This window comes from Lygodium microphyllum, chromosome 29 (genome assembly GCF_053477565.2).
Source record: "Lygodium microphyllum isolate KBCC chromosome 29, Lygodium_microphyllum_v1.1.10, whole genome shotgun sequence".
Taxonomy (NCBI): Eukaryota; Viridiplantae; Streptophyta; class Polypodiopsida; order Schizaeales; family Lygodiaceae; genus Lygodium; species Lygodium microphyllum.
This window is the reverse complement of record NC_141163.1, coordinates 53,716,643-53,738,409: the sequence shown is the minus strand read 5'-3', so window position 1 is coordinate 53,738,409 and position 21,767 is coordinate 53,716,643. Positions and strand designations below refer to the sequence as shown.

Genomic DNA, 21,767 nt, shown 5'->3' with positions numbered 1-21,767 from the left:
ACATCCATTGTAGTTACACAAGTGTTTGGCAAGGATGTCCATTGGCCCCACTGCTATTCACTATAGCCCCAAACTCGCTTCTCGAGGCTCTTCTTCAACACATGGTGGAGTTTGGTACACTAAATGCCCTATCACTCCTGGATGGATGGCAGATGTACACTTAGCTCTGCTGATGATAGCTCAAACATAGCGGTGGTGGAGGAAGAAAATGTAAAAAGGCTTCTCCAAGTATACGAGGAATATTGCAAGGTCTCTAGGGATGTAATTAGTAAATGAAAATCAGGGTTGGTCTACCTAGGTCTGGATGACTCCCTAGACTAGTTGCATAGGACGAAGATGAAGATGGTTAAAGCTGGGGAGATACTCAGATATTTGGGGGTACCCATAGGACTTGCCACCACACGGGTGAAGAAAATAAGCTGGTTGGTATCAAAGCTAGAACAAAAGGTGGCAATGTATATCAAGGTCCCACTTTCATTTATTGGAAAGATGGTAGTGGTAGACAAAATTTTGATAATAGCAGCCACATTTGTTGCTACAATCACCCCCTTTGGCAATAAAAAATGTGGGAGGGTGGACAAACTAATGAGTTCATTTCTATGAAACTCCAGTATAGAGAAAAGGTGGCATTTAGTGGCTCGGAGTATCGTTACTAATGCTTGGTACAATGGAGGAATGGGACTCGAGAAGCTTTGTGACAAAACGAGGAGATTCTCATTTAAACTAATATTGAGATATGAGGAGTAGGAGCCATGGATAATCATCACTAAGGTAGTGCTATGTGGATCAACTTTGGCTTGGGGGAAGTGGAAGATGCTAACTTGGGAGGACAAACTGCTAGCATTAAGCACCAAGGAGGCCTTTTAAGGGCTATGAAACCATTAAGATGGTAATCAAAGGATGGAAGGAGTCTCTTAGAGGCTTTGAGTGGAGAAAGGAGAATGTGAGAAAGGGGGATTTGGCACTTATGCAATGTATTTGGACTTTCCCACAAGCTTATAGCGACAAAGTTCCCCCGATTAAGAGAAACTATGGATTCTCTCTTAGAATGACAAACGAGGGTATTGTGCACTTAATTGATGGTTTTGGTTTGAGGAGAAGGTTGAGCTGTATACAGCCCAAAAGATTACTAGTAGGTTCAATTTGGATAGTAAAGAGAGGTCATGGTTGGAGGAAAGTGCTCAGGTCAAAGCCCAAGAGTGGCCAACATGCATAAGGATTGGGCCTACAAAGGTGCGGTCCTCTTTAAGGATTGGAGGGAAGTGCTTAGATCAAAGCCCAAGAGTGGCCACCATGCACAAGGATTGGGCCTACAAAGGTGCAGTCCTCTTTAAGGAACCAAAAAGGGAAACCAATAGTCAAGCTAAAATCAAGAAGGGATTTCTAGGAGAATAAACTAGATAATATCTTGAAGATGCAAAACAAATGGAAGGAAAAATTTCCTCACTGTGAGGACTTCGAAGATAAGAGTAGTTAGAGTGTGGAAGGCCATGCCAAGCAAACAACTTAACCTCATACTTTGGAAGGTTATGTCCAAGAAACTTCCTACAAAGGATAGGGTTGGGAGATTGATTGCAATCAACACGAATTGCGTGTTTTGTGCAACTCAAAAAGAGACTGCTAAGCACCTTTCTTGGTCGTGTAGAGGGGTGATGGTAGCATGGAGGAAGATTAGGGACTAGTTCAGAGACTGCTTAGCACCTTTCTTAGTCTGAATGACATGATCAAAATGTGGACAACCCTTTTGGTGAGCAAGGACATCTAGATGAGGAGGTATGGAAACAGTGGGAATGTGGTTTAGGGCATTAGCCATCAAGAACATTTGGAACACTAGGAATGGGGTACTTATGAGGAAAGAGAGGAAAAGTATTGTGGACGAGGTGTTTAAGCTAGTTAGACAAGATAGCCTAGCTATCTTTAGGTTCTTCACGAAAAAGATACGAGTGGTTAAAGTAGCTCATAAGTTGCTTTCTCAAGGCTAAAGATATGAGGCATAGGGTCTAATGTTGTACATATCACTTATTTTTTGCTTATATATTAAAATATTGATCGTATTATTAAAAAAAACCTATTATCAATGTTTTCTTTTATTAAAAGAATTCACACATAAACTTACCTCCGAAGTTTCCAACTCCCGGTCACAAGTAGACTTTCCTTCCCAAGTTCCAACAAAACACTTGTGACTTCATGCACATGTATGTCACTGCAATGACCCGCGTCCATACCACTCGAATTAAAGCACATTTTGATCGACAGTTTAGGAAAATTTTCAGCTTCCCTTCCCCCGCCCCTTCTCCTCCTCTCTCTCTCTGGGGTCGCGTGTGTGTGCGCCAATGGCTTTGATTCCAGAGGAGACAGTCGAGTGTCTGAGGGAAACGGCGGAGGAGCTGACACAGCTGGAGCAGCACTTTGAAGCACTCACTAGTCTGCTTAACCCCTCCACCCTGGCCCTTCTCCAGCCTTTGGACCGAGCTTCCATCTTCCTCTCCGTGGCGAAGATGGTAAACACTCTTTTCACATGTACGTCTCTCTCTCTCTCTCTCTCTCTCTCTCTCTCATGTTGCTGCTGAATGCGAAGCGAGTTTAATCGAGGCTCAAAACCTTCAATATATGCACAATCTCTGAATATATTCAATGGTTTTACGTGCTTTTGAGATTGGAAAGACTGCTTATTCCTATTGTATGGTTCACAGTGGGGTTTAGAATCTCATTTACAAGGATGCAAGTTCCAGTTCTCGAAAGGGGCTCTTTTCGCTCTTTTTTTCTTTTTTCTTTTGGGTCCTCCATGGTGTCCAACATCACGAGCTTGTCCTCGGAAGGCACCATCTACTTAGCTAGGTATAGTTCAGGGCAGGGGGTAGCCGCTTGTGTAGGCTCTTGATCAATGGAAAGGGTCCTAACTTCTCCCATATAATTCATAGTTTAGGATCTCATTTAGAGGGATGTAAGGCCTTGCTTATTCTTCACATAAATATAGCCTCTACCATGAACATATTAATGAATGCAAGGTGCTTTATAATGAAATGCTACGGAGCACAATCAGAGTGCTTACAAGCTTGCATCCATAATTTACCATGGTAGACATATGATGGACCCAAGTCACCCAAAGTTCATCACATGGTGGATCAATGTGCTTTTTTCCTTCGATAGCTTTTATTAATGTCTTTGTTTGGGGGAGGGTGAGAAACTGATGGACTTCAAAGTTTTTCATTCTCTAGAATAACAAAATAAAAGCAGTTTTTCAGAATGGGAGCTTCATATAGAAAAGCTTGTGTTGTAAGTTACATGAGAACCTTGTGTTGTAAGTGGAAGTGACACAAGTGGAACTAGGGGTCATCCATCAAGGATTCTCTCTTCACACTTCATAGTTTCCCAACTCTGAGAGGAGGTTACTAACATTGGAAGGTGTATGTAGCAAAGTTTGGACTGTTTGGAGTAGGTAGTGGCTTTAGATTCTACAAATGGAAGTTTTTAGCGGCTTGGTATCATTTTGAGAGCACCCAATAGTGAGAACGTGCCAAGCACAAATTTTTAGAGTGCTAGCCACATCCCCCTACCCTCCCTCTCGCAAATTTCTCCCTCTTGGAGTATTATATGATGAATGGAATGTTCATGTCTTCATATATTTCACCCCCTTTTGTATTATGGAAGGGAGCATCTTGGGTGATGTGGAGTATCTTGGCATTTCATTCTACAATCAACTTGAGTGTACATGTGCGTTACTATTCTTCATTTGGTGCTACTTATATGTTTAGTGGGTCTTTTAATCTCCCTTATCAAGAAAGTTATTATTAGTAGTTCAATGATAAATTCAATGACAAAGGGATGAGAGGCTTGTCTACATGTCGGTTAAGGCTATTTAGCATAACTAGTTTATTGTTGAAAGCCTAGGGACAAAGAGAAAGGTAAGTCCACAAGTAGAGGGGTGGACTCTTCCAGAAGGCGATGTCTTATAAGGAGACATTGTAGTTGTGGCAACAAAATAAGTCTTTTTCATACAAGTAAATAGCCATAGATTACTCTAAGAATATCATGGATTGTCCTAGGAAGATGGAGTTGACTTTCACGATGAGTGTCATGAAGACATGCATTTTTGAAACCTCACTTAATATGTGGATTAATTTTTAATCACATGGTTAAGTAAATGTTGCATATGTAAGGTGCAATTGGGATTAGAGTAAATTTATGAGCTTGGGACTCCAGGAAATCACGGGATGTCAAAAGCAAAAGTTGCTATAAGTTATGTTGCATAGGTACTTAGTGGTATCTAATGTCAATTGTTGGCTTAGGTCATTCATTTAGCCATAAGTATCAGTTGGTGACACCAGAGAAGTAGCGTATAATGGTACCTAACGCTAATCTGATAGTCAAAGGTAGCGCAAAGACACTTGGGAATGGAAGTCGCCTAGCCAATTTAATTATTGGCTAGTCAAATTATTTTTTAGGACACCGAAATAATTATTAGATTAATTTTTGGTATTAAAGATTGAAAATTAATATTTCATTATGGATAATGCTAGAAAAACCATTTGGGAAGATTGCCACTTGTAAAAAATGCCCATGCAAGATTGAAAAACGTCTTTAGAGGTTAGAGCGAGGCATTTTAGTATATTTAACTTGCAAGAGAGAGGGAGGAGATGTTGCTAATATGATTTGTAGCCATTGGAGGACCTTCTGAAGTAACCAAGGGTAAGAGAAGACCAATCAACAGCAGGTGACAATATCTATAGGCTGTTGAGACAAGGCAGTAATAGTAAATGACAGGTTTTCTTCAGTTCTTTGCGAAGAAAGTCTGAATTCTCTCTCATCAGGATTCTCTCTCATCTCCCAACCTTTCTATAGCCTTGCTTTGAAGATTACAGCATTGAGATCACTAGAGGCCGATAAATTTTAGATTTCTTTGATGTAAATCCTAATTTGCAAGAGTAAAAATTTGGGCTTAGCAATAATCTCGAGAAGTGTGCAAAAAATTGGAAGTTCCAAGACTTGGATTCAACAGGGTTGAAGTTGGTTTTAGTCAAACTCAAGCGGAGGGACTAGTAAATCAATCAATTTGGGGCATTTCCCATCTCCATCAAAACGGTTGAAGGCCTATTGACTGTTTGAATCAAGGGGCAAATCAGATTGAAGACTTGTTGGTCACTTTGGATAGCAAGGGCGGTTGGAATACGGAAAGAAATTGAGAGAATCCCATTGTACATAAACTTTTTCTTTAATTAAGTTAAATAAATACCGAAAGAGGAGCACTAGGTTTGGGGCCAACAGGATGTCCATTGTCTAAGATTGTAAGTTAATTTGCATTTCTCGGTTTCGTTATAAATGTTACTGTTGTAACTAAGTTGTAATGAGAAAATTACCACCCATCTACAGAAGGAAGGCTAGTTTCATGGTGCCATCATTGGGATTACTACTCAATTCCTTGATTTGGTGGGCTCAAGGCACTTGATTGCAAGCCAAAGCTTTGTACTAGTGCTGATTTTTACTCTTAGCTGAGAAATTACAGCAATATGTCTTTATATAGTGAGATGGACTCAAGCAGTGATGACGCCTCTCAGTATGAACATTCACATGAGAATGAAGGAAATGCAATGCTTGACCTTGGACAAGGCTTAGACCATGGATGATAAGCTAAAAATGTTATTGTTGGGCAAGATGCATGGCCTTCAGGGCATAACGAGATTGATGACCGGGAAAGTGAACAAGAATTTGATAACGAATTTAAGAATCGGATGAGGACAATAGCAAATCTCTTTGCTGAATTGGCAAAGGATTCTCAATTTACCCGATTTTTTGAATGCCCCAAAGAAGGACAACAAAGGCAAGAAGAATAAGATATTTTTTACACCTTTGGAGCAAGATGCATCGAGGGTAATGCAAAATTCTTTATTTGAAGCTCCCAAAGATGCTAATGAAATAAAATAGTTGATACTTATGGGGCAAGGAATGCAAATGCAAGGCCATTACGAAAGTGCTAATCCAGTGGATTTTGGACAGTCGGGCATGCATGCTATGATGGGGTAGCCAAGATATTTTGATGAAAGCATGATTTTTCATGCTATGGTTGAACAAGGACTGCATACAGGAATGTATGGTACAAATTCCTATGGTATGCAACAACCAATGCATGGTGTGCAAGGCCCAATGTATTCGGATATGACTAGAAATATCCAAAACCCTATGTATGATAGCATTGGCTTGATGCCTGGGGTACAAAGTAGTATGTTTAGTATTGCATTTGCATCTCCGAATGCTTATGGGGCTCAAGGATTCAATGCTAGTCATGCAAATGTTCCATTTGGTGTTGATTTTGATTAAATTCAGGAAATGCACCCTTTTTGCAGCAGCCAGCGTATGACAACTTGACACCCAAAGGGTCAGCAAAAGACTATGGTGAGGGTGGAAAAGCAGTGTAGTTTGAGTCCTTCAGTGGTGTATAAGATAGGCCGAAAGCTTTGACTTTCATTCAACGGTTTGATGCAACCTATTCAAGGGGGAACTTCACGGAGTCCTCAAAGATTTGATAGATAGCTACTTTCTTGAAAGGGAATGCATTACAGTGGTGGTTTACTCTTTTGATGCAAGGTAGAGCACCGTCAATGTGGTTACAATTCAAGCAAATGTTTGCATCGAATTGGTTGGTGGATATCATGATAGCTTGGAATAAGTTGGATACTAAGGAATGTAAGAATTTAGAGCAATATAATAAGAAGTTTTAGGATGCATTGTTGCCTATTACTTCTTATCTCTTCTATCTCTTCATGAGCAAGTGGAAAAATATGTTTGTGGACTGCCAAAAGGAATCAAGGATTTTTGCATTAAATCCACAATGTCTAGCATGTCTCAGCTCATAGAGACTGCTGCTATAGCCGATGCTTTACTGCATGGGAAGGTTTCAAGCTTGCTAGAGAGTGGGGAGAAGTTGAATACAAAGTTGTCTAAGATTGAGAAAAGGGGTAGATTTGAAAAACAGCTTGAAAAGTGGCCAAAACAGCAAAGAAAGGGCTCGAAAACATTGACATAATGTAGGGAATTGATAGATGTAAATAAATGTTTTATTTGTGAACATGAGGGTCACATTGCAAGGGACTGCTTCAATAGGTAGCAAGCTGAAAAATAAAAAAATCAAGGAGATTCTAAAGAAAAGAAGCCCAAAACATTAGTGGGATTAGTGCCCAATGTTGTTAGTGATTAGCTCAATGATGCTACTGAGTTGTGCAGGGCATGGGGTAAAAGTAGGGATTAGTATGCATTGATTTTCCTTGATAATGGTGCACGAGTCAACTTTATCTCTATTGACATGGTTGCCCGTCTAGACATCAGAGAGGATGAGATGGGAGCCATAGGGGAAGTTGAAATGGCTTGTCAAGGCCATGCATAGCCCGTCACATTGCTCATTGGAATGCTTCGGTTGTATATATAAGGATACATGGACAGTGAAGAGTTTTTCATTGCTCCACTTGAGGGTTGTGATGTATTGCTTGGTATGCCCTGGAGTCATCATATGCATGCAATGATTGATTCTCGTGCAAAAAAGATCACTATTCGGCATAAGAAAAAGGCACTCACACTTGATGTAAAGTTGAAAAGTGAATTTGTCCCTGTTGTATCCACAGTTGCCATCTCTAAAGTAATGAAAAATCGTTTTTTAGTGTACTTGGTTTTTAACTAAGGATAAGATCTTTGAGGCTGATTGTTATGTGGAAAACTTGGATGTAGCTTATGCAAATATAAAATATGCACTTCAAAGATCACAAGAAAAGCAAAATAAGGCAATTGATCGCCACATACGTGCTTTGCAATTTGCAGAGGGTGATTATTTATTGCTGCGTTTTGAAAAGGCAAGGCTAAAAAGGATGAAAGGAAAAGAAAGATTGTATCCGAAGTTGAGTATGAGATACTATGGGCCCTTCGAGGTATTGGAGAAGATCAACAATGTGGCATATCGGCTGAAATTACCTACATCTTGGTGGATACACAATGCCTTTCATGTTTGTTTGTTGAGGCCTTTTCATTGTGATATACCAGAGGATATTTTTGTTGAAATTTAGCCTGAGGTTGAGGAGCTGGATGAGATTTTGATACTCCAGCAGATTTTGGCATACAAGGAAAGAAATGTCAAAGGTAAAGTTTCCAGGAGATACTTTTGGTGAAATTTGAGAATTATTCACAAATGGATGTCAAATGGATGGAAGAGGATGACTTGGCAGACCAGCTTCAGTTCTTGCAGTTTTATCTAGATGCCTTTTAGTCAGAGCCGACATTAGTACGGGCTCTGTCAGGTTCAGCAGAGCAAGGATTCGGAGTATTGTCTGATGCTCAAGAGGGAGGTAGCACTTCCACTCCTCCAGTCATGGATAGCCCTCGTATGTAGTGGATCTCGGATGTATGCAACATGCATCCAAGGTACTGCTCTGATAGTATGTTTGCCTTGAGGTCACTACTTAGTATACTAGTCATTGTGAGATGTATGTAGATGAGTATGAGTCTCACCTGGGCAATGAAACTATACTTTTGCATTAGCTTATGATCAATTTGGCAGTGAATTTTGCCTCAATTTTGAGATAAAAATCTTATCAGTTTCAGCTCAGTTTTTGATCAGCTTGAGAACCGTTTATGGTCACTTTTGGGATGAGTTTTGCATCAGTTTTTGCATTGATTGCTTGTTAGTTTTTGCAATAAGTTTGTGATCAGTTTGGGGTCACATTTGCAGTAGTTTGTGATCAGCTCTTAGATCAGCAAGTGAACAATTTATGATCAGATTATGTTTTACATTTAGTTCTATGGACAAGAGCATATGTTATGATGCCATTGATGTTTTAGCCATGGTTTATGCTTGGTTACACTATGCTATGGTTTGGTTTTGCCAGATGAGTTGAGCCCATGAGAAATAGACATATCACATGATAATTTGGCAATATTTTTAAGATTCTTTGCGAGTCTTATGTTGTGCTATGATTAGTTGTTAATTTTCAGTATGTGTTGGGCATATAGAATGATTGAGCAATACTGTGCAATGTGGTGTTAACTATGATGCCCTGTGGAAATTCCAATCCACTATTTTGCTTTTGATGCATCTGGCAGTGTAATCGAGGATGATTGCAAGGGTTTTAAGGGGGAGGACTATCATGAGGGCATGTATTTTTGAAAACTCACTTAACACGTGGACTAATTTTTAATCACATGGTTAAGTATTACACATATGAGGTGTAATTGGGATTAGAGTAAATTTATGAGCTTGGGACCCAAGAAATTCACGGGATGTCAAAGGCAAAAGTTGCTATTAAGTTATGCCGCATAGGTACTTGGTGGTATCTGGTGCCAATTATTGGCCTAGGTAATTTATTTAGCCAAAGTATCAGTGGTGACATTAGAGAACTGGCATGTAATGGTACTTAATACTAATTTGATGTATTGGCTAGTTAGATTATTTTTCAGGATACTAAAATAATTATTAGATTAATTTTTTGTATTTAAAGACTGAACATTAATATTTAATGATGGATAATGTTGGAAAAACCATTTGGGAAGACTATCACTTCTCAAAAATGCCCATGCAAGATTGAAAAACGTCTTTAGAGGTTGGAGCGAGGCATTTTAATGTATTCAGCTTGCAAGAGAGAGGAAGGAGATGTTGTTGGTATGATTTGCAGCCATTGGAGGACTTTTTGAGGCAAGTAGGGGTAAGAGAAGACCAATCAATAGCAGGTGATAACATCTACAGGTTGTTGATACAAGGCAGCAATAGTAAATGACAGGTTTTCTTGTTCTTTGCGAAGGAAGTCTAAATTTTCTCTCTTCTCAGCATTCTTTCTACAATCTTGCTTCGAAGATTACAGCATTGAGATCACTAGAGGTTGAGAAATTTTAGATTTCTTTGCTGTAAACCCTAATTTGCAGTAGTAGAAATTAGGGTTTAGCAACAACATCGAGAAGCGTGCGGGAAATTGGAAGCTACAAGACTTTGATTCCACAGTGATTAGTCAAATTTAAATGGAGGGACCAATATATTAATGAAATTGGGGCATTTTCCATCTTCATCAAAGCGGGTGAAGGCCAATTGACTGATTGAATCAAGGGGCAAATTAGATTGAAGACTTGTTGGTCATTCTGGATAGCAAGGGTAATTGGAATACTGAAAGGGATTGGGAGAATCCCATTGTACATCAACTTCTTCTTCAATTAAGTTAAATAAATACCGAAAAAGGCGCTAGTTTTGGGGCCAACAAGGTGCGCATTGTCTAAGATTGTAAGTTAATTTACATTTCTTAGTTTTGTAATAATTGTTATTACTGTAATTAAGTCGTAATTTAGGAATTCCACACATCCACGGAAGGAAGGTGGGTTTCAATGAGAGTCAATATTAGCTATCTCATTAAGTTAATCCTTGAATTAGGAGCTAATTTTTTCCAGCTTTTGTAGAGCCTCGATCTCCAATACATTTTTAACATAAAACTTATACAAATATGAAGCTTGAGAGCTTTTGGTAGAATGAATGGTTTCAAGCAACCATAATCCTCATATGCATTAATAATTAATGATGGTGTATTAACACATCATTTTGCTCTTGACTTTTCAAGAACCCCAAAAAGGCTTGATTTATATTCATTGGCACTTATTTGACATGGTAGGACAACTATACCAAACCCCCTTTTAATAGGACATGTGAGGATTCATGACTCTCCCATTGAAACCATCCTTATTTCTTTGATAGGGTGGTAATAAACTTGATTAATGAGTAATTACAGCAAGAGACAGCCAATACTTGATTGGTCCCAAAAGCTGGTGCCCATTGCGATATTTCTTTAACTTGTGTTCCTCGAATCTTGTAGTACCCAAAGATTGACTAGCAACAAGTTGACCAACCTCTCTACAAAGTCAAAAACATTGGGCTGTCATAAGTGACCAGCAGCATAAAGCCCCGAATTACCTCATAATTCAGTTGGGCACATATTGGGTCTTAAACACTTGCATGCGGGTCTTCCAAACTGTAGATGGACAAATTTATTTAGATCTGATGCGAACTCTCTAATTCACATCAATCTTCATGATCACAAGGTTTCAATTTGTGGGCACACTTCTCGAGGAGGTTGAGAAATGCTAATTACAATAGTAAACAAGTTTTCTCACAGCAAAACAATGTGGAGGATTTCTAGAATTGCTTGGAGGAGGGAGAAAATCACTAGAAGAGGGAGAAAATAAAAAATGATTAGGTGGAGAGAGCATTTCAAATTGTAACTGTGATGGTGATTTAAGGGCACCGATAGCTGCAAAAGGGAGTAAAACTCTGACATGTTGTTAAGCACTTCTCTTCTACTGCTGCCTGTCATTGAGGCAGGGAAAGAAATGGCTGCCCTTGTCTTATCATGTGTCAAATTTGCTGTCATCGCCTCCGAAAACTGATCTAACAGCCAAAAAATGCATACAACAGCAATTGCCCAATATAGGACAGCCCAATTGGTCATCCATCAGCCCTTAATGGTTGTAGCCATTAAGCCTTGCATGGCATGTTTTTTCTCCATTTGCCAAGTGGCACGCTTGCACTATTGCAGCCTCAAAAATTGAATTTCTTGCAGTTTTAAATTGTGAAAATTCGGTAATTCTTTGGGCATGCTTAGAAAGTGGTCATTGCCCATCTACAAATTAATGTGCTAAGCTTAGTCTTTGAACATGAAAGTCTTTGAACTTTCCTTGGCCTTAGTTCTAAGCATTGAATGTTTAGTATTTTCTCTAGCCCAATAACTCCACAAGTCATTTCCAAGGGCTCATTTAATGCCCAGAGCCAAGATTGTCACGAAGCATCCATTGATACTTGTCTAGCATAACTTCTCAAAACTATTGCCAATGTTCCCACTATGTCACTAGGGTTTTGGACTATCATAGTGACCAATATAACTTACACTTCACATATGCACCTCACATGTATATAACTTAACTATATCAAAGCAATATCAATAAGATCTTGGCTACCAATTGGTAGTTCTCGAGGCCCTAATTATAAGCACTACTGAAGAAGCATGTGCAAAAGGCATCACCCCAATACTAACTCGGACACGAGTACTAGATATACCTTATCGTACCTAGCTTGTTGTATCCACCACTTGCAACATGTCTCCTACATGCATATCCCTTTTGCTTAGTGTGTCCCATACCACTCTATACAAGATAAAGTGTACTTGTTACCACTACAATCCTGTGAACGAACGGTGGTTTTGTGAATGTCATTGTATCTTGCATTGGAAGGTAGGTTGAGGCTGCAACACTTCTCAGGATTTGACTTGCACATGAGACCTAACACAAGCTATACCCACAACAAAGAACATAAGAGGAATGGACATTGGACTCATCCCAAGGTAAAGAAATACCCTGACATAGAAACACAAATAAAAGCATATGACAAAGCTTTAAGCCAACATAGAATAGGGTAACTTAGAGACAATGAACACATTGAATGAAAAAGTGAATAAATACTAAATATACAATGCTCATGCGGGAAACAAACAATATAGAGAATGAATACTTAACCTTGAATTCTCGTGTCTTGAAGACCAAGGCAGAGGTAATGAACTAGAGAGTGTGTCGTACTCTTGACTGATCTCGAATCATAGCAAGGCAGCCTTTTAGATGTTGGACAACAGCGAATGCAACAATGGACAATGTCAGAATAGTGTCGGATAAGCAGAGGAGAGAGAGAACCAACGAATGTAGTTGTTGATGATGATGTGGTAGGTTGACAGCAACAAAAACGCAGGTGTGATGACGTGACAGTCCATATTGCAGCAACGGATCATAAATGCAGTAGTTTTGTAGGTTGCTAGTTGTAGATGATGTGGTAGATCAGCAAATGTAGAAGAGATTGATGTAGATTGCATGATGGGGGTTGGAAATAGGTGCCAGATGGATGGAGACAATGTTGGGCAACTTTGGTTGAGATGCCCTTTGTGAATGGGGTGTGGGTAGCGAAGCTAGATCACTTGAAACTTGCCAAAACGAGATTGAGATTGAATGGATGGCAGCATGTCTATTTATAGAAAGTTTGAGGTCCTCAATAGTCTAGAATCTCTCCGGTTCTAAAGCTCTCGAACTACTCCTTGTCTTAGGGTTTTTACATTAAATAAGCATTTTTGGGGTGTTCAAGAGGCTAATCAGCATGTAGTGCATATTTTAGCTCAACCTCTCCTCTTTAGCACAAAAATGAGCTAGAAAGGTAGGCCAACCCGAAATGTGTGTTTTTGGTTTTACTCCAAGACGTCCTACCTCAAAGCAATTAGACAAAGGGTGCATGTCAGCAACCCAGTGGTCTACCAAGATTGCAAAGGCCATGGTTATTTTACCAAGGGAGTTCAAATGGTTACCCTAGAGAGGCAAAGGCATTGGACAAAGGGTACACAACGGTTGCCTAGTGGCCTACCAAGTCTTGCAAAGGCGGATGAAACCACAACAAACTTTTTTTTTTGGGAATGTATTTAGAAAAGATGGTTTGTGGTTGATTAAGTAAGAGACAAGAGACTAACAACAAAAAATAGTTGGATCCAAGACCTTTACAAAGCAAGCAAGCTAACCCTACTATTACTAGGTGTTGATGATGAAGGAATGAACTAAAGGTGGGTGAAGCAAATATGGTGGATATGTGGGGAGGGGAAAAAGATGGGCGGAAGCAAGCTAGACAAGCTAAACAAGCAAGGGAGATTGCCATGTACAATGCTACGAATATAGTGGATCTAGAGTCAACTACTCCAAGAGACTAAAAATGGATAAATGTGCACAGGTACATGTTTACATGAATAGAATACTAATGCACTGGAGTTATGCAAGAGGGTGGATACTCATGCAAAATGCTATGTAATGTTGCCATCGGACAATGCCCTTGCAAGGGAATTGTTCACTTATCCAATATCCTTTTACAATCATATCATCCTGATAGTATAGATGAGAATACAAGAGCAGAAAAAATATCAAATGTCTGAAGCAAAGCCAGATGACGGCACAAACTCTAGGCGTATATTACTTAGTTATAAGCCCTAAGTTATAATGCATTGCGGAGAAGAGAGTTATTGAAAGAAGTGAAATGCATCGATAAGGATTTGTATGGTATGTGGGAGAAATGAAAAAGGTATGGATGTACTATTGCATGTGATGGAATGGTCATATAATAGGTGTAGAGCTTTTTTTAATGTTGTGGCTTCCATGGCACTGTCTTTCTTAAGTCTATTGATACTAGTGACTACTACAAATCAGGATAATATATTTTTGGTGTTTTGAAAGATGAAATTTTGGATGTGGGGCCAAAGAACGTGTTTCAGGTATGCATGGATAATACATGGAATTGCATTGTTGTTGGTAATGTAATTGAGCAAGAATGGTCTTCCACCTTTTTTAATAGATGAACTTGCCATTGTCTAGACCTGCTTTTGAAGACATTGGCAATCTTTGGTGGACTATACTTGTCTTGGAGCAAGGCACAAAAATTGTGAGCTTCATCACAAAAAGACCAACCATTCTTTCTTTGTTTAGAAAGTATAGTCAAAAGGAGCTTTTGAAAATTTGAAGCTTGCTAACACCAAATTTGCATACATGTATATTGTGTTGTCTAATTTGTTGGATCCATGGGTGTATAATGGCTTGAGCAAAGAATGGTTGTGGGTTCAGAACAACAAAGGCTTGAAGCTGCCTGTATAGATAAAGGCCAGGAGTTGCAACCATACTTTTGGGACCCATGTTTTGGGAGAATGCAAGGCTGATTGTGAAAATTTGTGGTTCCATCTTAAAAATATTGTGTTTGGATGATAGAGAAGGTGCCATGATGGGGCTGATTTATAAGCTCATGGTGTGAAGAAAACTGCTAGGGTTTGCACTGAGACACAAAGAGCGTACGATCACAACAGAAACACAAAGAGACAGACACAGACACAGAGGGCAAAACTCAAACCTTAAACACAAAACTCAAAAACTCAAACCCTAAATGCAAAACTCAAAACTCAAACACAAACAGAAGAACGCAGCAATGTACCACCGATAAGGGGCTGGAAACTGTGCACAGTCTGCTGTAAACAGCATGCTGAAACAGTGTCTGATGTGGCTGACGATGGATGATCAGATCGCAGCAGATGATGATGTCGCCAACAACTGACATCAGCATGGATGAAGACGTCAGCAGTAGGAGCAAACATGGATGGAGTGGCATCAGTCTCAAGGGCTGGACAGCCACGTGGGAGGAGGCTGATGGCTGAAATCTGCACGTGGAGTGAGAAACCTGCACAGACAGAATTAGGGCTGAATGGGACAGCTTGTCTATTTATAGATGTGGAAGGTCGCCCCAAAATTCGGGTTTCCACTAAACTCTCTCGAACCGCTCCCCATTTTAGGGTTTCGCTCTAAAAGAGCATTTTTAGTGTGTTTTGGGGCTGTTTAAGAGGCTAATCAGCAAGTAATGCATGTTTTAGCTCAACATCCCCTCTCAAGCCCAAAACTGAGCCGAAAGGTTAGGCCAGCCATTGTGATGTTTATTTACCCCAAGGCGTCCCACCCCAAAGTAGCCAAGGCATCGAACAAAGGGTGCACGTCGGTTGCCCAGTGGCCTACCAAGACTATAGAGGCGATGGCTATCTTACCAAGGGAATCAAAGTAGTCATCCCAGAGAGAACAGGGCATCAAACAAAGGGTGCACGTCGGCTGCGCAGTGGTCTACCAAGCCCTACAAAGGCAGATGGAACCACATGGAACTCTTTTTTTTTTTTTGAATAAGTGAGGTAAATTCTATGGGATGGGGCCGATTGAGTAATAGTGACCCAGAAGACAGGAGTAGAGAGGGTACACTCAACACATCACAAGACAGTACAAGCTAACCCATCCACTTAGGGTGTTGATGATGAGGAAAAATAGGTGATGAGGTATCCATGTGATGAAGGAGGATGGTGGTGGGATAACAACAGCCGCCAGTGGAAACAGCTTAGGATCCGCTCAAGTGGTGCTCTGCACAATGAGATGCAAGTATGCTACATGTTGAAGAATGCTCATGTAGCAGGTGTCACTTGGACAATGTCTCATAGGAAAATTATTCACTTGCCCAAGCGCCCTGATACAAAGATGATGAAATCATACAATGCAAAGGGTAAGGTACAATAGGGAGGAGAAGCCGATGTCGAAGACAAAGTGCTGAAGCCTGTAGAATACCAAGAAGGGTAGAAAACCCCTCTCAACCTGGATGTAGATGCCAAAGAAGAAAAAGGAGCCTGATGTCGGTCTTCATATGGTGCCCAGAACCATAAGGAATGAAAGAAGATGAAGTGGATGAAGCACCCCGCTAGAAGAGCAAGGTAGAAGTCACGGCCATGATAGGATCGAGAGAGATGTTGCACAATCCGCCTTGGGAGGGGAAACCGCTATGCTGGAAGAAGAGCAAGTACTCCTAGGATGAAGAAACCATGAAAGGAACGGTGCGCATCCCCACGTTTCTAGCTTGGGTAGAACCAAAGCAATTTGTAAGTAAGCTCTACACTGAAAGACAAAACCCTACAAAAGAAATGAGAATTTGCAAACACAGAGGTTAGTGGTGAGATGCTCCAAGGCAAAACATAACAGAAAGAAAATGTAACTCCTAGGATGATGAAACCATGAAAGGAACAGTGCGCATCCCCACGTTTCTAGCCTGGGTAGAACCAAAGCAATTTGCAAGTTAGCTACTACATTGAAAGACAAAACCCTACAAAAGAAATGAGAATTTGCAAACACAGAGGTTAGTGGTGAGATGCTCCAAGGCAAAACATAACAAAAAGAAAATCTAACTCAAAAGAAATGCAATGAATGTGTATGTGTGTGAGTAAATGCAGTAGAAGACAAAAGAATGGAAAAGCTAAGGACAATGAATCCTAGGGGCTCGCCGACTCTAAGAGTGCGAAAAATGAATGCTAGATTGACCTAGGGTATCCAAAAGGACCTAGAGACATGCTAGTCTAAGAAGGTGGCCACCATCGCGTACATCCAGTAGCAGGGCGCTGCCAAGGAAACGCCTGATGAGGTGGTGAGGAAGATGAGTAGATGCATGAAGTGCAATGGGATTAGAACCTATAGACCAATCAGCCAATCCCTTAGGGGTAGTGAAAGAAATGAGTTGCTGAGGTTGTACTCGAGCCACATGTCCAGCAGCAACAACGGGTGTTGAAGGAGCACATGAAGCAGGAGCGGAAGACGTAACCCCACTAGACTGTACAGTGGTCTGTTGAGACTTTTTAGGTGGAAGACCTTGGGCCTTGGAGCAACACTCCTCGTCCACATGGCCTGCTCTCTGTGGCAGTGTGTGCAAAACCGGTTTTTCTTAGGGAGTTACTGCCAGATAGGTCTAGATTCTTTGGTTGCATCTGAGGAAGAGGAGTCACCCTTTGATTGGCTTGCTTTCACATCTTGCAAGTTTTTGCCATTGGTGGTTTTCCCTCTCGAAGAAGAGGCAACCAATCCCCTTTGCTCTGAATAAGGCTGTGATGAGGATTTCTTATGGACTTGATCACGCAGCCTTGCGTAATGCAAGAACTGGCACTCAAACTCGTAGAAGGTTGGCAATCGAGGTTGGGAGATGATGTGTTGAATGGAATTGAAGTATTTTTCGGGAAACTTATTCAAGAAGAATGTAACCTGATCGTCATTTGACTTTGGAGAGCCAGTAGTGGCGAACTCAACAAGTAATCGTCTATATTCAGCCAGCTGAACTTTCAGATCATCCCCTTCCTTAATAGAGAACTCTTGAAGCTCAAAGTCGAGACTGATGTGTCGAGAACGATCACGAGCCTCATAGCGGTCGAGAAGGTAACTCCAACACTTTGACGCAAGCGGGAAGTGCTGCAACTGAGAGTGAAACTTAGGAAGCAATCCCTGCATCAACTCAACATTGGTTGTGGCATTGCGGGCTCTCCATTGACGAATGTAATTAGGGTGAGCTAATCGAGGGTCCAGCACAGGCTCTAGACCAATGAGAGGTTCCAAAGACCCTGAGACTCAAGCACTCGTTGCATGAAATTAGACCAAGTGTGTGTGTGATATGCTCAAATGAAAAAGAAGTTGTAGATGTACTTGAATTTCATCTGCTTCGTGAGCCCCCTCTATTGAAGTTCATATACGCAAAGCCATTTGGATCTTGTACCTCAAAAGAAGAAACGGGGGTGGGTTTTGATTCATGCAACACAAAAGAATTGTACAAACTTGACATTGAACTTGGTTGAGATGATGAAGATGGATCGCCAGACGTTCCGAATGTCGTATGTCCTCCATGATCCAGAAAGGTGGCCTGTCTCACCAACCGGTCTGAATGTGGTAGCAAAACTGGTAGGAGGGGTGTAAACATCACCATATTTGTTGCGATAGTACTTCTCAAAGTCGTCCTCTATCATGTTAGTGAAATCTGGAATAGGAGTAGAAGAAGGTGAAGGTGAAAGTGGAGCGTCGTCCTCCTCATCGAGTATGTAAAGGGTGCATTCACATGTACAACGTGCATGTACTATACACGGGGGTTTAAAACCAGTACAATGTGCGTGTACTATACACGGGGGGTTAAGATCGGGTCTTTATCCCAACAACCTCCCACTTAAAGGTCCGATGTGAACCTCTAACTAACCAACTCCCACTAGTCGAATGCAATGCTCATGCTGAGCTTTGCTTAGACTTTTAGTGAGAATATCTGCAGGGTTATCTTGTGTTTTAATTTTGGTCAATGTGATTTGATCATCTTCTTGAATTTGTCTGATGAAGTGATATCACACATCTATATGCTTTGTGCGTGAATGATACATGGCATTCTTAGCTAGATACACATCACTCTGGCTATCACATCCCAAAACTGCAGTGCCCATAGACATGGCGAGATCATCTGCAAGTCTGCTCAACCATATAGCTTTCTTAGAAGCTTGAGTAGCTGATATGTATTCAACTTCAGTGGTACTCAGTGGAACAATGTTCTGCAACTTGGAACACCAAGAAACAGTTCCACTAGCAACTGTAAAGACATATCCGTTGGTGGATCTACGAGTGTCCAAGTTACCTACCATGTCTGCATCACAATAACCTTGCAAACTAAGTACACCTTGCCCATAGCAAATACTTTTTCTTTGTGTACCCTTAAGGTATCGAAGAATACACTTGACAGCCTCCCAATGTGCTTTGCTAGGATTTGACATAAACTCGTTAACAACTCCCACTGCATGAGCAATGTCTAGACGAGTAGCAACCATAGCATACATAAGAGAGTCACAAACTGATGCATAAGGAACTCCCTTCATAGCATTTGCTTCAACATCATCTTTCGGGCTATTGGCTTTGCTAAGCTTGAGATAAGGAGGTAAGGGTATCCCAAAAGGCTTAGCTTCAACCATGTTAAATCTGTCCAGTATCTTTCCAATGTACTTTTCTTGAGGTAAAAACAACAATTTCTGCATTCTATCTCTACGAATCCTCATGCCCAAAATATGCTCTGCATTCCCTAAATCTTTCATGGAGAAGGCTGATTTCAGCTGATTTTTGAGAGTATCCAAGCTAGTCTTCCTTTTCCCAGCTAGTAACATATCATCCACATACAAAACAAGTATGATGGGGCTGCCATTTGTATCCTTTTTCATGTACAAGCAATGATCTGCATGGTTGTGTGTGTGAGAGTGCGCAACGGAAGAAGAACACGAACACAGAGGAGAGGAGAGAGAAAGCAGAGAATGAAGGAAGAAAGTCTGCACTGACTGTAATGAATGCTGAATACAAAACTGTGGACTGATCAGTCCCTGCACGCAGCCCGGAGCGTTAGTGAGGGGACCAGGACAGACTGGAAGCAATGGCAACACCAATGCCGTAGACGGAGATGACGGAGGCAGTGCTGAACTTGCAGAGCACAATACTGGAATGACTGGGGGGGTTGCTATATATAGCCCCCAGGCCAGAAAACTGGCCAACCTGCCAAATCTGGCCGACCTGGCCAGATTTGGCCGACTTTGGCCAGATCTGGCCGACCTGCCCAGAAAATGGGCCGACTGCAAAAAAACAGCCCATTTTGGGCTGTATGACACCCACAGGCTGCCGGCTAACCAGGACAGCCACTAAAATGACTGACAGAGCTCCTCTGTCTCCTGTCAGACTCTGACAGGAGCTCACAGCTAGGAGATGATAGACTGAGAATGATAAAGAGTAGGCTAACACCCCCTCTCAACTCCTGGGAGAGTGTGAAGACCCAAGAACCGCATGTGATGAAGCAAAGAAGCCTGAGGCAAAGGCTTCGTAAAGAGATCAGCTGCATTGGCCGCCGTAGGACAATAGACCACCACCAGCTCCGAATCCACGATCCGCTCTCGAACATAGTGATACTGAACCTCAATGTGCTTCGTGCGAGCATGAAACACCGGGTTCTTGGCCAGAGCAAGAGCACTCTGGTTATCCATGCGCAGCTACGTAGGTCCGGTTTGGGAAAAGCCAATCTCCGCGAGTAAGCGACGGAGCCAAACTGCCTCCATAGCGGTCGAACATAGGGCCCGATACTCAGCCTCTGTAGAAGAAAGTGCCACAGTAGACTGCTTCTTGCTGCTCCAAGAGACAGCACCGGATCCAAGGGTGAAAGCATAACCTGTAGTGGATCGTCGCGAATCCACATCACCTGCCCAATCAAAATCACTCCATCCAGAAAGGGTAATCCCATCTCCATACATGATCCCGAAGGATCGAGTCCCCTGTAAATAGCGAAGAACCCGTAAGGCTGCCTGCCAGTGATCTTGGGTAGGAGTCTGCATAAAAGAAGACAATAAAGCCACCACAAAGGAGATATCCGGCCGAGTGTGAAGCAGCCAGATAAGAGAGCCGACAAGGCACCTGTAACGGGTGGGATCAGTAAGGGGAATTCCAGCTGTCAAAAGCTTGGACTCGGGGTCCATGGGGCATGAGATAGGCCGACACTCAGCCATATCAAACTCCGAAAGAAGCGCAGAGATGTACCTGTGTTGCGAGATAAAAATGCCATGTGCCATCTGATAGATCTCCAGGTCTAGAAAGAAGTGAAGGATCCCTAGATCCGTCATGTCAAACTCCTGCTGAAGAATGGACCGTGTATACTCCACCTGCTGAGTGTCGCTCCCTGTAATGATAAGATCATCCACATACAAGATAAGGAACATTGAAAGAGAATCCACAACCCGGAAGTAGAGGTTGGGATCATAAGCAGAGCGCGCAAAGCCACTCTGTAGAAAGAAGCGGTCAATCTGTTGGTACCAAGCACGAGGAGCCTGCTTCAAGCCATAAAGAGCCTTCCGCAGCCTGTAGACATGATCCTCCTTCCCCTGCACAAGAAAACCAGGAGGCTGTGAAACATAAATCTCCTCCTCAAGAACGCCATTCAGAAAAGCAGACTTGACGTCCATCTGATAGACAGGCCAACGGTGGTGAGCAGCAAGAGCCAAAAGAACTCGTATGGTGGACATCTTGGCTGTAGGAGCAAAAGTCTCGAAGTAGTCCAAGCGTGTATGCTGTGCAAAACCCTGGGCAACAAGCCTAGCCTTATGCTTGTCCAAGGAGCCATCTGCAAGATACTTGGTCTTAAAGACCCATTTCACACCAATCACCTTCCGTTTTGCGGGACGCGGAACAAGCTCCTACGTATGGTTTCGCTCGATGGAATTGAGCTCGGCTTGCATAGCCTGTCTCCAAATATCCTGTGCAAGAGTCTCCTCCAGAGTGGAAGGCTCGGAATCCTGAAGAATCTGTGACATAAGAGCATAGTTCACACATAGTGAACTGTCCCGCTGGGCCTGTAA

At 41.6% G+C, this 21,767-nt stretch overlaps 1 protein-coding gene across 1 annotated transcript in view; it reads left to right on the top strand.

Moving 5' to 3' along the window:
- Positions 1–2,184: 2,184 nt before the first annotated feature.
- The window catches only part of LOC148010636 (Sas10/Utp3/C1D family), a 33,798-nt gene continuing 14,215 nt past the window's right edge, over positions 2,185–21,767 (top strand). The window contains exon 1 of the mRNA XM_087672111.1: positions 2,185–2,520. Coding sequence (XP_087528237.1) covers positions 2,334–2,520 — 187 coding nt within the window. The 5' untranslated portion in view covers positions 2,185–2,333. The remainder of the gene's footprint in view (positions 2,521–21,767) is intronic.